Raw genomic sequence first — 15903 nt, 5'->3', positions numbered from 1 at the left:
GGAAGGCCCCAATAATTGAACATAATAATTTTAAAAATATGAAATATTATATTTGAAAACATTCTGCCTTATCATTTTTTACTACATGTCTTCGAACTGCCTTACAAAAGGAACCCCTAAAAGAATACTGAAGTTTTTCTTAAGCCTTGAGAAAGGAATAGCATTTGGGAATTACTAATCCAATATATGTTCACTCTTCAGTGGTCTTGCTCAGTTCCATATCTTCTCTGGATACTAGAGTCTTGGATTCCTTACCATCTCCCCACCTGGCTGGGTCAAACGTTTTAACTTTGAACAAAAGCAAAATATGATGGTAACTTTATGCTCTGCCATTTTATTTACCAGATATTAGAAACTGGAAGAAAAGGTTAAATTGCCATAACACCATTGTAGACAATCCTTCACAGGTTTAAAACCAAAAACCCAGGCATTTTTCATGTTTCTCTTCATTCCTTTTGCTGTGGGCATGGTAAAGATCCCATGAGAAACAGTGTAGACAGAGATATACACTGGGATTTTTACTGCATCTGTTTTCCCATAAGGCTTCAGGTCACTGGAAGAGAAGTCTTTTCTTTCCTCTGTAGTCAAGGATCAAGTTACAGATGGCTGATAACACTTATTATATCACTCTCCACAAATCATTCTCATAATTGCTCAGAAATAGCATTTTTCACTCCTCAAAACTCTAGATATTAGTAATTTCTGAGACAGTCATGGTTATGTTTCCGTGAACTGTGGCTCTTTGTACCTGGTATATAGCATTCTCAAGTGCTGAGCCCTGGCCTCGTTTCATTAAATTACTAAGCGTCATTTGCTTATGGACACATTTTCTCCTGAAACATGGCAGCTCATTTTTCTCTCTTCTAACTTTACAACTGTTGCTTCAAGAAAGCCAAGTGGAAGATCACTTGGGAATTTAAAGGAATTGATCCTTCAGAAAATGTTAACATCTTATCTATTTCTCTAACATCTAAAGATAATTTTCTTTTACTCAGCCAGTGATTGTGGACTAGCAGATCACTTAATCTCTGATTTTTAGGTGCTTCAATTGTAAAAAGTGATAGTGATGTATTCCTAATTGATTTTATTATGGTAATAGAGGCCATGGATTGGCCTTACAATTTAACTTTTGTTTTTTTTTGCTCAGCCTATCTCAGACGGGTTTTCCTTATTCTTTTTTTTTGAGTTAAAATAGCAAATATCCCCAAACAGTACTCTGGTCTACTATATCAGTTTTTTTTTCTAAGAAATACTTAAATATGCTCTAAATCTACAGTTACAGTAAGTGGCATTGGCTAGTGATTTGATTTGAGAATTGAGACTACGGTCTGGATTTACTCTTTATGCATTAACACAGGTCAAATGGACAGGGACTGCATTTAAGTCAGTAATGGAAGGCTGAGGGCTGTCTTAAACCAATCACATCAGTTTTACCCATGACGGATTGATCCCTAGGGGCAGAGCCCTGTAAGCATTTCTCTTACATGAATGGACTCTATAGAGCCTGGAGTTTCATTCATAAAATGGAGACTGAAAGGAAACACACACTCACTCACTCTCTTTCTCTGGAATGTTCATTTATACAGAGCTGAAGGGTGTAGTGTTCCGTCAGCTGCTGCTTTTGCCAGTTGACTGGAAGTAATGATTAATGCTCATTGGCCCTGCCTGCATGTAACCCGACACTATTTATGGCCTTGCAGGGTTCCTAATGTATAGTGAATGAGAAGACAACATTCTCAAATCAGAAACATAAACAGGAACTGGTGGGTCTGAATTCCATTCAAATATGTCATTTCAGCCGCCCAGTGTTTGTCTAACTTGGATTTTACAGGCAGGAAAGGGGGAAGGGGGGCTAATCTGCTTGTGAGTTGTACTGGCTTGAAAAAAAGGGAATTAGAAGGGGGAAGGGAGTGTACTTTATAGTGTGAGAATTTTAGTTTCTTTTTAAAGAAAACGACTCGGATGCTTAGGCCCAGAACTGTTTATTGCTCATGGATCAAATGCGCATACAACTGTTTTCATATGTGCAAGTAAGATTTGAAATGAAATAAAACAGTTTAAGGGTGCGTATTTGGATCTTTTCCTGTGTGTGTGTGTGTGTGTGTGTGTGTGTGTGTGTTGAATGTGAACAGGAGTGGAGAGATAAATATTATTTATTTTTTAAAAGGATATATTTCAGATTTAGAAAATTGTTATAGAATTTTCTACACTTAAACTATTTCTCTACTTGAGTTAACTACTTAATAGTTTAGAGAAAAAGGGAGACTTTATTTAATAACATACTTTAACCTTACATATGAAAAACTTAAACCTTTTTCAAGCAATTTTTGTTAAATAGATATTGTTTTTATCATGTGTTGTTTGCGTGTATGTGAATTTTCCAGTTAAATGTTTCTAATTCTGGAAAACTATACACACACACACACACACACACACACACACACACACGTGAAAAACAAAACAAAACCGAAAGACTGACAAGCATGTATTATTGTGATTTATTTACTATTCTCTTGTTCTCTCAAATTTGGGAAAGTATCTCTGAATGCTCCATTCAGTGGGCTGGCACCATTATACTGCCTTATCCACATGTTTTTGTTATTCTTAGCATTAAAAAATAAAACCACCCACTTTGAATGACACTGGCAATATTATACTGGGCAATAACAGAATGGGCCTGCCGTCTGTTTCCTGGGTCATAGTGGGCATGTTTTGTTACCTCTTTTGTCCTCAGTGTCCTTATTTATGAAAAGGGCCAAGTAATTCTCCTACTTTTCTGTTTCTGTAAGGATTAACTATGACTTAAATATGATTAAATATGTTTGTAAAGTTACTAATATAGTGTTAGGGATAGAGGCAATAATAAAGGATTTCTGTTATGATTTATTTCGATTTCTAGAGATATCCTCAGATTGCTAGTCCTTAAATAAGATGCCATTCTTACAACTAATATTTACAAACACGTTTGGGGGTGGGGGACTAAAGGAGATAAGGCAAAATAAGAGACATATTCTTAACGTAAGAACAATCATTGTGCAAGGCAAACAAGATCTTGTACTACTACTGAACTTCTTGCTGGTATTATTCATGTAGGAAGCAAGTAGAATATTGTGATGATCCAAGGAGAGATGAGTGAGAAGACAGAGCAATCCATGATATAGTTGTCTCAAATCATGTAGATTCTAGAAAGTGAACAATTTAGTATTAAAGCTCAACATTAAAACTTCCTTCTCTTTAATTTTTTTTTTTGTGGCCTATTTTGGCAGCTCATAGCATCTTTCCTTATATTTTATTTGAAACTCATGTTAATTCTCAGAGTACACCAATATCTAATAAATAGTCAGCATAACAGTTGTGCTTATGTTTCCTACCACTTCAACTTTATTTTTAACTCTAACTTAATAAAACCTTCACAAGCATGTCAAACTTGTAAAACTGTGAGCCTATTAGATCATATAAACTAATCTTACTTGAATCTGGTCATTATTTGGATAAGAACCCAGATCCTTACAAAAACTTGCAGTTTTGTAAATAAAATTCTACACTTATTTCACGTTAGGTAATCTTGAAGTTTTAAAAGCATCTGAATTGCAGATGCATTCCTTTTTCTTTTTTTAGATTTTGCAAAAGCTATGCGAGGCATACATAGACTATTGTAGTTCTCTTCCTGTCCTCTGGTCTATCAATGGTAGAGTCAGTACATGTGAGCTGTGGTGGAAGTGATATCTCTCCAGATTTTACATATCTATATTCACAGTTTACTGAAAATCCTAATGAGAACCATCTCATCTAAGTGTGAATGAGGTAATACTATATTCATCACTCTCTTGAGATTTCAGCCCACTCCAACTTTTTGGCTTCTGCCCGTGAGATAAACTATTATATTCACATAATGTGTTTGTGACTGACAACACATAGGCCTCATAAAATTAGACATTTTTGGTGTCACACTTGTTTTATTTCTCAAGCAAAACCAGACATGTAATACTGGGCCTTATTTGTAGGGTTATTTCCTTTTAGTTGGATTTTTATAATAGAGGGATCATATGGTATAGAAAATTACCTCCCATTAGCATCCTTTTCAGGAAACATTATAAAATAAAGTCCTCTCGATTAGCTACATGAAATCTACTCCCGTGGCAAGTAGAAATGCAGAGTAAAAGGATGCTTGCTATACCAGAATGTCTACGAATGCGTTTCATTGAAACTTATCTTCATAAAGCTCATGTTATTTATGTACTCTAGAAAACCTTTGGATTTTGAACAGTAAGCTGTGAGATTACCAGGAAATGAGAAAAACAAAACTGTGAAGTATAAAGTTTAACAAATAAAACTTTGGCACATTATGCCATAATGCCCATCTTGAATGAGATTGGTGTCATTAATTAGTTCTAGATGCAACTTAATATTTCTTTAGGTAATAGATATGTTTTTGAAAAACTTGTTAAAACTCCTATATATACATCAAAATACACACACACATGCACACATGCACATACACTCATTTTTCACCAAGTACCCGATAATTTAGGTATATGTCAACACACACATTTTGCCTCTGGGCATTTAATGTGCAAAGTTTTCCTCCACCACCAATGTACAAAACACAAGTTTAGGTATTGATTTTGTCACCTCAAAGAGTTAGTCAAGTGTATACTCCATCTATCTTTGCTTTTCACACACATATGAAAGCAAAATCTCATTAAAATACATTACACTTATTCCTGTTTTGCTGGGGGTTCTCATTCACTTTCACAGACTTACTCTTTTTTTAAATTTTATTTATTCATTCATTTATTTATTTATTTACAATTTTATTTTTCAGTTACAGTTTACAGCAGACTTACTCTTAAGTTATCACACCGATTATTGCTACAGGAATGTAAGCAGAAAAATCAAATGAAAGAGGTGTTTTTCCCCCTTTTTCTGAGTTTACAATCTGGAGTATTTCCAGGTTTGTATAATAAGAAATTTCAACAGATTACAGGCATAGCTCAGGTGGTTGTGACAAATATTTTCTCTCTGATCTGGCCTGATTTGCTCCTAGAAACTTTAAGCAAACCGTGCCCTGAAGGGAATCCTTCATTCTGAACTACTGGACAGCAAATAAGCGAACCAGAACAGTACCTAATAATAATACGTGTGCGAATTCAAAACTACACATTGTGGCCAAACACTTGGGGCAGCTTCCCAGAGCAGTATTATGGTTCACAAAACAGCCTTACAATGCAAGTCAAGAGACAGAGAAAACAACTTTTTCGTTTCATACCTGCACATCTTAATTTAAAGAGAATTTTAACAAAGTCACTACAGATGCAGAATAATCAAAACGGGCCATTTGGAGTGTTAGTTTACTGTTCTTCTTGATTTCACCTCCACTGATGAGTGCATTCAACTGACAGCAGTGTTTTTTCTGCTTTGAATGTTTGCAGCATGTTAGATCAGCTTTCATCACCATGAACTCATCAGTGACAAATTACAGGCAATTTAGTTTCTGCAAGCTGATTTGGCCCAGTACTAATGCCATGTTGTAGAGCTCTTTGATACATAAGTTTCTAAGTAATAAAAAAAAATCCTTTGTCTTAAGTTAAATTTGCATAATTCAGTTTACATATTGAATTGAAAACTTTAAAGCCAAAGTTATTTAGTACCCGATATCAAGAGGTATTACTGTAAAAAGAAGTTCAAACGAGGTTCCTCTAAATAGTTTTCAAATGTATTGGGAATTCTCACCTAAACCTTATAAATAATAAATTTATAGTGAATTTATAATCAATATATTTTAAATATCATAGGTTACTAGATAGATTTGTGAAGACTATTACAGAATAAGTACACTAATAAGCAACAAACCAACTATTTCAATAGATATATGATTTAAGCATAGCAAATTAAGATATAAACTGTTTTGATACATAATTCTAGTTTCAGGTACTGTAGTTCACTCAGTTTACATACTTGTGAGGTTCACTTAAAAATTGATTATTTTATTAGTAATAAGTACTATATATTGAATCCTCACCTTTTGCAGATATTGGGTGAAATGTTGCCCCAAAATTACCCCATATGATCTTCCCAACAACCCTTTGGTGATAGCACTATTATTCCCATTTTACAGATGTAGAGGTTGAGAGTTAGACATACTAAAGAACTAATAAAATGTCATACTACCCTGAAATGTCAGAACTAAGATTCAAAACCAGTTCTATTAGGTGACAAGGTACATGTTTGTAATCACTGTGCTGTACCAATCTTAAAAGTATAATCTATGGACAAGGACAGTGTAAAAATGCTGTCATCTTAACATTTGTACATAGCTTAAACGACAGCTCATTATTATTGCTGAATTTTGTAACTTTTATTTCATAGAAAAACACAAGTGAATGTATATGCAATGCCTCTCTTCCTGCCACGAAACATTTGCCTTTGAAGTCACCGCTTAGCTAGTTGAGATCTTAGATGAGCATTTAGCAGAAGTTAAAATGTAATGCCAAACTTCATTGGCTGGATTTTTTATTAGATAAGGTAGAAATGAAAGCAGCAGGCAATTTAATTAGCAGTAATTTTTCTGGGCAAGTCATTACTTTGATGAACTTCAGAGCAATGTTTATGGCTCCTAATTAACCATGTTAGTCATTTGATTGAATAATCACTTTGGAAATGTTTCTACAATTTGATTAGAGTCTGACCTACTCTGACAGTCATAAATTAACTGATATCACTTTAGGATAACATGACTTTAGTTACTTTAGGGGAATAAACTACTCTTAGCTTTTTCAGGCTTCCCTGGACCATATAAAGAACACCGATTTTAAAGATAGATTGGATTTAAACAGTGCTAGCCAAGTGTCTGAATTTTAAGAGCTAGATGCTAATTTTATTCACTCTAGGGTATAATAAATAGTATTAAGGACTGACAAAAACACAATTATATTCTCATATGAATTTTTTTTTCTAAATTGCCATTCAGAGCTGTTTTCTTTCCCCCTTAGAAATTACATCACAAGTTGGGTCTTTTGAAATGTAACAGAGGGCCTGGCATTACCTTTATTATGTCATTAATTTATTATATTTTAAGTCAGAATACTTTAAATATCAAAGATTAATAAATATTGCAGAATAATAACAACAGAATCAAGAAAGAAGCATGGAACAGATGTCCAACCTCAGAGGAAAGGCAGGGAGGAGGGAGTAAGAGATCAACCAAAGGACTTGTATGCATGCATATGAGCATAACCCATGGACACAGACAGTAGGGGGGTGAGGGCATGTGCTGGGGGGTGGGAACAGGTCAATGGGGGGAAAAGAAGACATATGTAATACTTTAAATAATAAAGAATTTTTTAAAAAAATGAAAGCAGCCAATTCAGTAGATACATGAGTATTATGAAATTTTCTATCAAATACTATCTTTGATGTTAAGTGTCTAGTTTTCAAGGATTATGCTTATTTTGTATTATTTTAGAGCACTTTCGTAAGATGTTCCTTTGACTATGAATAGTAGTTTTCTTAGAAATGCTTGTGTTTTTCCTCTCTCACTCTGTTTTCCTCCGCTGGGGTGGGGGGAAAGCCTGCATTTAGTCACGCACTTATATGTAATAGAGTTGGCCTATATGTTTTCCTCTCGCTGCCTCCAGAGCCAGCCAGCTGTTTTAGCAACCACACTCCAGCTGGGCAGCGTCAGTAAAAGTATTTTGTGGCCGGGTGTCAACATTGGTAGGACAAAATGCTGGCCTCCAAGCAGCTGCTGAGCTGATGGCAGAGTCTCTAACACCATCCCCTCCAGGCCCAGCTGCTTGGAGGGACGTTATACCTGGCAATAAATCAAAATAATGTTAAAAATTACTAGTACATTCAGGCTCCATTGGTTAAAAAGTTGGAATAAAATGTATTGCTGAATTTGGCAACCCAAAGATCAACTACATCGCCACCCTGTTATAAATCTGATAGCAGGGAACAAGGTTAACTCTCTTTTGTAGGATCAGAATCGTATATCATGTAATACTTTATATAAAGAAGGCATGGTGTAATAAGATGTTTGATAAGGAGTTTCTTGCTGTTTTCAACTTGTAAGCTATTGACTCCTACATACTTATATATGTTACTAGAGGCCCGATGCACGAAATTCGTGCCAGGGGCTCGGCCCCCCACCGCCATGCGGCTGCCTCTGACTCAGCCCCCGCCACCATGACTTCTTCCGGAAGGCTGTCCAGTCTAATTAGCATATTATGCTTTCATTATTATAGATTGCTATGATGGGTTGCCATTAAAATATATTTTACTGAGACCATATACAATAAACTTTTTTCTGTGAAAAAAAAAAATGCCTCGTATTTTAGTTACCATTCATCACCACAACGATTTAAAAATAAATCAGATAGACTTTAAAAATGGAACATTCCAGGCCAATGATAACATTTGGGCCATGTAGTGCTACTTATCTATCACATGAAAGTCTATAGATGGATAGTTAAAAGGAGATATGTTCCTTAGATTCCAATTCATTTAAATGTTCTTTATTACTTGTTAGGTGATGTGCCTACTGCAAGTGGAAGAAAAGAGGACATATTATTATATGAAATAGCACACTTGTGTGCATTTTCTAAATTTACTTTTGTATATGTTGTTTTAAAACACTTTAGTAATGCATACAGAAGATAGAATTAATTTGATCACATACATTTATACCTTCTTATAAAAACTATATATATATACATATTATATGCAGCATTGGGCTCAGGTTTGTGGGAACTAAAACTTAAAAATTTTGGTGAATCTTCTTAAAGGAAAAGAAAATGAAACTGCATAGACAAACATTAGGTTCAGGGCTCAGAAGACATTTGAAAGTACAGGGTCCTACAGTTTAAACTTCACTGGTTTCACCTGAATCCCCCTCTGGTTATGTAAGTGAACTTCTATATTCAGAATCAGAGAACTTGGGACTGTAATAGAGTTTAGATAACATCTGACCCAACCCTTTATTTTATATAAATACAAGCACAAAATGGTGTGTCTAAAGTATGTAGCTTAATTAGTAGTAAATGAAGGACTTGGAATTTTAATCTGTCTTATAATCCACATTTCTTTCCTTTTCTCCCTGTCTAAGCTACTTAACATATTAAATACACAGTATGATTCAAGTTTAACCATTAACCAAATTTGGTGATGAGTTAACTTGGTCGCATAGTAAAGGCTTCACTCTTTGGGTAATAATAGTGCTTGCTATGAAATTTTTGGATGTCTGTTTTATAGCCTCATTGGTTTTGAATATGACCTGTGCGCTTAACAAAATGAAAAGCCAGTCATGCTTTTATCTGGGGAGAAAAAATAGCAGTTACCTTAAAGGGATGGAGTAACTTTAGGAGATGTAGCACTTTCATCTTGTCATAGTAAGTTCTATCCAGTGTTCATGAAATAAGCTATGAATTAGTTTTTGTTGATTTTTGCTGTGCCTGCCATGGGATATATACATGTATTCCATAAAGAGCCTGACACTTATTTTAATTCACAGCACTGATTCAGGGACACCATCACATTCATGTGGGGACTTGCAGGTAGAGCCAGCCTTTAGCAAGATTAACGTGGATAAAACTCGGAATTCCCATATGTGTTCAAGGGAATTGGTTCAACGTGCTTCTCCCATTTCTTGTGTGTGGCCTGCCTGAAATGTTAACTGTGTTGACAAGCTCCCCTCATGGAGACTCGTGTCAATTCCTGTTACTTTCTTATCTGCACTGTGTCCACTAATAACAGCAGGTTTCAGCTCCAGACTGCTCCCTGACTGATGTTGTTTCCTCTTTCAGAAGTGCCTAGCTGCCACTCCATTTATATGAGGCAAGAAGGCTTCCTGGCTCATCCCAGCAGAACAGAAGTTAAGTTTTCCATTTACTGAAATTCCTGGCAAATACCTGTCAAAATCATCAGACATCCCAAGGATGCAGTCACTTAATTAATCATGATGTTTTACAGGGAAAATAACTGATGTTCCCTAAACCATTACTTTTCAACTTTATCTTTTTAAAGTAAAAGAATGATTTTTCAGGTCAAAATATCCTGCATTTGGTTGTTAACATGAGTCATGTGCACATAAACAGCTGAAACGTGGATTTCTGTGTTCTTTTTTTGCCAACAACCACATCCTTTTTAAACAGAACATGTGCTTTATAGATTACCCCGCCTTGCTGCTCTCTACTGAAATGAATCTTCGAGGAATTTTCAGTTTTGCTTTACAGACCTAAGTTAATCTCTTAAAAATAAAATACGGTATTTACTTTTAAAAATCTGGGATTTTACATTTTTGGACAAGTTATTAAGAATAGAAATTCACATAAGAGGACTAGAGATGGAGTTTTTATCGTGGATGTGTTTATGGTAACCATGGTGGAAAAGCTTTGATCTAAAGGACTTTGAGCCCTAACCGGTTTGGCTCAGTGGATAGAACGTCGGCCTGTGGACTGAAGGGTCCCAGGTTCGATTCCGGTCAAGGGCATGTACCTTGGTTGCGGGCACATCCCCAGTAGGGGGTGTGCAGGAGGCAGCTGATTGATGTTTCTCTCTCATCGATGTTTCTAACTCTCTATCCCTCTCCCTTCCTCTCTGTAAAAAAATCAATAAAACATATTTAAAAAAAATAAAGGACTTTGATATTGGCAACAGAAAGAATAAAAATGATTTTATCTGGATATCATTCACATTAAAATATTTATGGAAATAGGTGCATGGTTCTTGATGTAACAGTATATGTATTTTCAGTGACATGATGCAGGTGTATCCTGCTAGGTTTGGTCTAATATTGGTTGTTTAATATAAATTATATCAATAGAAGTAAATTCCTGTGTTTAGAAGGTAGTTTAATGAGCTAGTAAGTCCAAAATATTTGAGAACAAAAGTCCTCACAAATGCAATGAAATTATTGTTGCTACTGTTGTTAATCTTATGTATCCACAATAGAGACTAATACATTTTGGAAATAAAACCATGACTATGTGAAATCTCTTCCTGGTGATTAAATATAACAATTAAATAAAGGTCCACAGTTAAGACTATTTGGAGGACAAAATGATTGTGAAAAGCTGTCACTTTAGTTTGCACTTTTTGTGTGTGTGTGTGTGTGGACTTACAGCAAAAAAGGAAAGTTTAAAAAATTTTATTTAACTACCTTGGCTATTAAAGATGAAAACATGAAGAGACTGGCCTAGATATTTCTCCACAGAAGGAAATATCTAGGCTAGACTCTCGGACTAGTTCATTAGGGCATTAATGCAAAGCAAATATCAGTAACTTATTTTGATTTCCCTGTCGTCTCGTTGAGTAACAAAATTCGGAAGAAAATGGGAAAGGAGATGATAGGTTATAAACCCTAGGTTCCCCAGTGTTTATGGGAGCGCTATGCTTGGGTTAGTAATATCATCAATAGCTAATTCTCATATATCACCGTGTGTTACACACTAGTCTCAACTTGTATATTTTAAATCATTTAATCTTCCCAAAATACCTAAAAGACAGATGGTTTCTTATTCTCATTTTATAGATGAGGAAACTAAGGCCCGTGAGTTAAATAATGTGCCCAAGGTCACAGAGCTGAAAAATGGCAGTTATGTTCCACCTCAGTTACTGTGTTCATGGTTCTATTTTAAATTGGTTGTGAGCTTCATTTCTATCATGATTAAATGTGTCTCATTTTCTCCCACAGGCTGTATGTTTGAAAAGGGCCCCAGGCAGTTTTATGATGACACCTGTGTTGTCCCTGAGAAATTCGATGGTAGGTTTCTCATTGTGCTTCAAGTTTTGCTTTTTGTAGTGGGAGTCTAGAGATCACTCTAGCTTCTCTTGAAAACAGTCAACATCCCTATGTAAACCTTTCTGAACGCGTCATTTATGATGCACTCAATTCTTGCTAAACTTTTACCTTTTATAAGTTCTCTTTCCTGTCTCCATTAAGAGGCTTTTTTCTTTTGTCCCATAAGAGATCTCATTCTTAGAGCTATAGCCAGAGTGCCTTTCTTGCTAAGCTCTGCGTAGAGTAAGAGGGGCTTTCCATTGCCCTGCTGAGCACATGCAGCTTGTTGTTGGAGATTTATTGAAAGCTGATCCCGTAATTAACAAAGCAGAACAGAAAGCATGCTACTGTGGATGCACAGATGACTAATGCGGCCTCTTTCCTTTTATTGTTCATGAAAAGATGCATTATGGAACATGGGACCAGCATTGCTGCCCATTTGGTTAGTGATTGCTAGTCCTTCCTTTTTGGTGTTTTTTTTTTTTTTTTTTTTTTTCTGGGAAGATGTTCATTACTAGTGGCATTACTTTGTAATTGCTTGAAAGGAAGTTGGGAAAGCATTACCTTTTTAACATCATTCACTGCTGCCAGGAGAAGGTTCCAGGTGTTAGAAAGGAGGGCCAGTTAGATAGAATCTTCTTTTCTTGACAAGTGTGGCAGAAGTCAGCATCTAGAGCAGTGGTTCTCAACCTTGGCTGCACATTAGAATCACCAGGGAATCTTTTAAGAATCCTGATTTCTGGGCCTCATCCTCCAGAAATTCTGTTTCTTTGTTATGGGGTGGGCCCACAACATTAGTAACAAAGAAACAATTTCCGGAGGATGAGGCCCAGAAATCAGGAGTTTAAAAAGATTCCCAGGTGATTCTAATGTGCAGCCAAGGTTGAGAACCACTGATCCAGAGGAAGCTTGGGTAAAAATTGAACACTTAATTGACTTAGTGGTTCTTCAGAGTGGTCTCCATGTTTCCTGCTTGGATTGTTTAACAGGAAACGAGCAGGGGCCCTCTGATTAGCTGATTGCACAAACTTTGGGGATCGTGGCCATAATGACTTGGTAGCTCTCAGAAGTTTTTAATTGTCATTATTTAAACAGCAAAGTCATGCTCAGATTGCTTCTCAATCTCTAATTAGTTGCCTGTAGACTCCTCTGTTCTCAAGGTTTCTGCTACTCTTACGCCTCTCAGAAGGGATGGGAGGCCAAGTCTTGAGAAGGTCTGTTTCCTTTGCCTTCCTTTAAATTGTTAAGTTCATTCAAGGTCACAGGGTTAAAACTCTAATGGGGTCACTTTTTTGGCTTTATTTTATGATAGGTGTTTGTTTTAAGCATTGAGTCTCAGAGGCATGATCTGTGTTATTTTTAACCATTTAGTAGAGCATCACCATTCTTAAAATACAACTTTTTCCCTTGAGAATCCTTTCCTTCTTGGAATGACCTTTACAGTTTTGTTCAGTATTAGCAAGCTTAACATTTTAAGAAATATTGGTAGTCAGTGTGGGAATATAAGGAAGAAAAATAGCTCAAAACTATGGACAGGATTATGATATAATCCAACAGGCCAATATCAGACTAATGTTCAGGGCAGCTGTCTGTCTTGATTATTCCCTTTGACTTTTAAATATTAGTCAATTTTATAGTAGAAAATATTTTCTGGAAGATAGTAAGAGTCTTACATTTTATAGGAAGTAGAGAACAAGAAGAAAGAATAACAAGAGGTTGTTTATTTTTCATTGTACCAGGCCAGGACAGTCAGTCACATTTATAGGCAGAAGCAATCTAGAGATTATAAAATTTGACAGTTTTTCACTCTGTCTGCATAATTGCTCAGTTGCCCCCGTGAACAATTTGTAAATCTCAGAAGGAAAAAAAAGATAAATAAAACTGTCATGGAATCAATATGAAGAGAGTGGCACTCCTATATTTCCTAGCTTAGACCGAGACAACATAATGATTTTTAGCAGCTACTGACAACCATTTGACTTTGGTTTAGGTTTTTAAAGTGGTGTTCTTTCTGTAATTATTTTAAGAGGTGTATCTCTGTTTACTGATCAAAGGAAAGTTTTTTTTAAAAGCTTGTGATTTGGTCGGTTTTATAATTCACACTTAGTGTGAGTAGATCAGCTGGAATATATTCTGTCTAAATTGTTCCTTTAGTGGAGAAGAGAAATTCGTCCATTAACAATGATATACTCGTGGGGCATTAGGCATTAAACCTCCAGTGTGACCTATTCTATATATTTTAAAGACAGTTGGCTGGAGATAGAAGTAAATAATCAGTAGTTTTTTATTTGTTTTTACTTTGTTTTTGTTTTTTTGCTAAAACCAAGACAACTGATCTTATACCAGATGCATTTCAATAATAACATTGTTATTGCTGTAATCTGCTTCATTGGTTATTGCACTGTGTATGACTGCCAAATAAACGTAACAAACCTTTCTTGCTTAAAAATATAAATTTACTGAAAGCTCTGGTATAGACATTTTTAAGTTGGACTTTTACAAAAAGAGAAGCAAGCTAAATTTAAGTGAGTGAAACGCAAGTAAAAAAGAAAAATGAGAAAGAATTTTCATTTGTTGCCAGTTGCAAAAGTGTTAGTGCCTGTAGGAAGAGGTGGACGAAAGATGCTATGATGGTAACCAGCTTGCCCTTAATTGCCCCTGAGATTTGCCTAATTGTATAAAGTGCAGATTACTTAACTCGAGTTTAAGATGCTATTAAATTTGCTTTGACATGTTTGCATTAAAATATGCAAGTTCGTCATGTCCAGGTCAATGAGATATTTATAAATTGTACTTTGCAGGATTTAATTTCTACAAATAAAAAGCCCAAAGCTTAAAATTGATTCCTCCATCTTCAGTGTTGCTTAGAGCAGTGAGTAATGATATTAACAATAAAAGCAAAGAAGTGTGATGAGATGCTACGGTTTTTAAAGAAATCAATGAAAAAAATAGCAATACACATTTTTTATAAGTAAATGACATCCATACGTTTATTCCACACCTATATGCAGTTATTTTGACCCTTATGTGTTATATACATTTGTCTGTAAGTTTGGATAGATTTGTGGTTTACATTCAGTCCCCTAAGTATTTTAAAGCCCTATTTAATGGTAACACATGTCATAGAAACCCATAAAGTGTCTGTGGTTTAACCATTGAACACTGGTTTAATGTAAATGTATGCAAATATCATATTGCTAATAATAGACACTTAATTTCCTTTTAATTTAGGAGACATCAAGCAAGAACCAGGAATGTATCGGGAAGGACCCACGTACCAGCGGCGGGGATCCCTTCAGCTCTGGCAGTTTTTGGTAGCTCTTCTGGATGACCCCTCCAATTCCCATTTCATTGCCTGGACTGGGCGAGGCATGGAATTCAAACTGATTGAGCCCGAAGAGGTGGGTTTAGTAGATCTGATAATATAAAGAAACATATGTGATTGATATGCCAGATTTGAGGTTTTTTAAACTTTTAAAATTTAGGGAATCCTTCCAAATTATAAAGTATGGGGGGAAGCAGGTGTACATCTAAGATAAAACATGTTGCATGACTGTTCCAGGTGAATACCATCCTAGCATGTGGATGGTGAAGAAAATCACCCAGAGCATCATTAGCATAAGTGTTTATTCGTGGACGCAGGGTTTTAGGAATCTCTAACGGAGCATCTAAGTGTGGAGTGTTGGATGGTCTTAGGGCAGAGAGGGGATATCTGTGAGGCTCAACTAGTTTTGAGTAGGAGGAATTGTTGTTGCTAATTGGCAATTATGATTTGTACAGTCTTGATGTTGTGAAGGGTGTTGGCGAGGAATATGTAGAGACCAAAGTGTCTGCAATAGGGGATGGAGGAAAAACAGCAGTGGGAGATAGCCATACGCAAGGGCCACAGTGGGGCATTGTCACTTCTTAAATGTTTCTTAGGAGACACAGGCCTGGTAGGAACATTATTTCCCTTTGATTGTTGGTGACATTTGTTTCAAGTCAGCTGGGCCTGGGCACACTCCATTGGAAGTTAGGGATGAAGTTTAAAACTCACCATAATGCATAGAAATTAACAAAATGCGAGGACTCTGGATAGAGATAATATGAATAAATGCAAAACACATTCAACTAACTGTTCAGCT

The 15903-nt window shown here is 35.8% G+C and overlaps 1 protein-coding gene across 8 annotated transcripts in view; it reads left to right on the top strand.

Annotated features, from left to right (window-relative positions):
• Window positions 1-15903, top strand: part of ETV1 (ETS variant transcription factor 1) — an 86602-nt gene that overhangs the window by 58647 nt on the left and 12052 nt on the right. For all 8 annotated transcript variants that reach the window (XM_070424369.1, XM_070424366.1, XM_070424365.1 and 5 more), the window contains 3 exons: window positions 9804-9872; window positions 11693-11761; window positions 15011-15180. In XM_070424369.1, the coding sequence (XP_070280470.1) occupies window positions 9804-9872; window positions 11693-11761; window positions 15011-15180 (308 nt within the window). The remainder of the gene's footprint in view (window positions 1-9803; window positions 9873-11692; window positions 11762-15010; window positions 15181-15903) is intronic.

Source organism: Myotis yumanensis, unplaced genomic scaffold (assembly GCF_028538775.1).
Source record: "Myotis yumanensis isolate MYYU_CA2020_CCGP unplaced genomic scaffold, mMyoYum1.0.hap1 SCAF_9, whole genome shotgun sequence".
Lineage (NCBI taxonomy): Eukaryota > Metazoa > Chordata > Mammalia > Chiroptera > Vespertilionidae > Myotis > Myotis yumanensis.
This window is presented reverse-complemented; position numbering and strand designations above follow the sequence as displayed.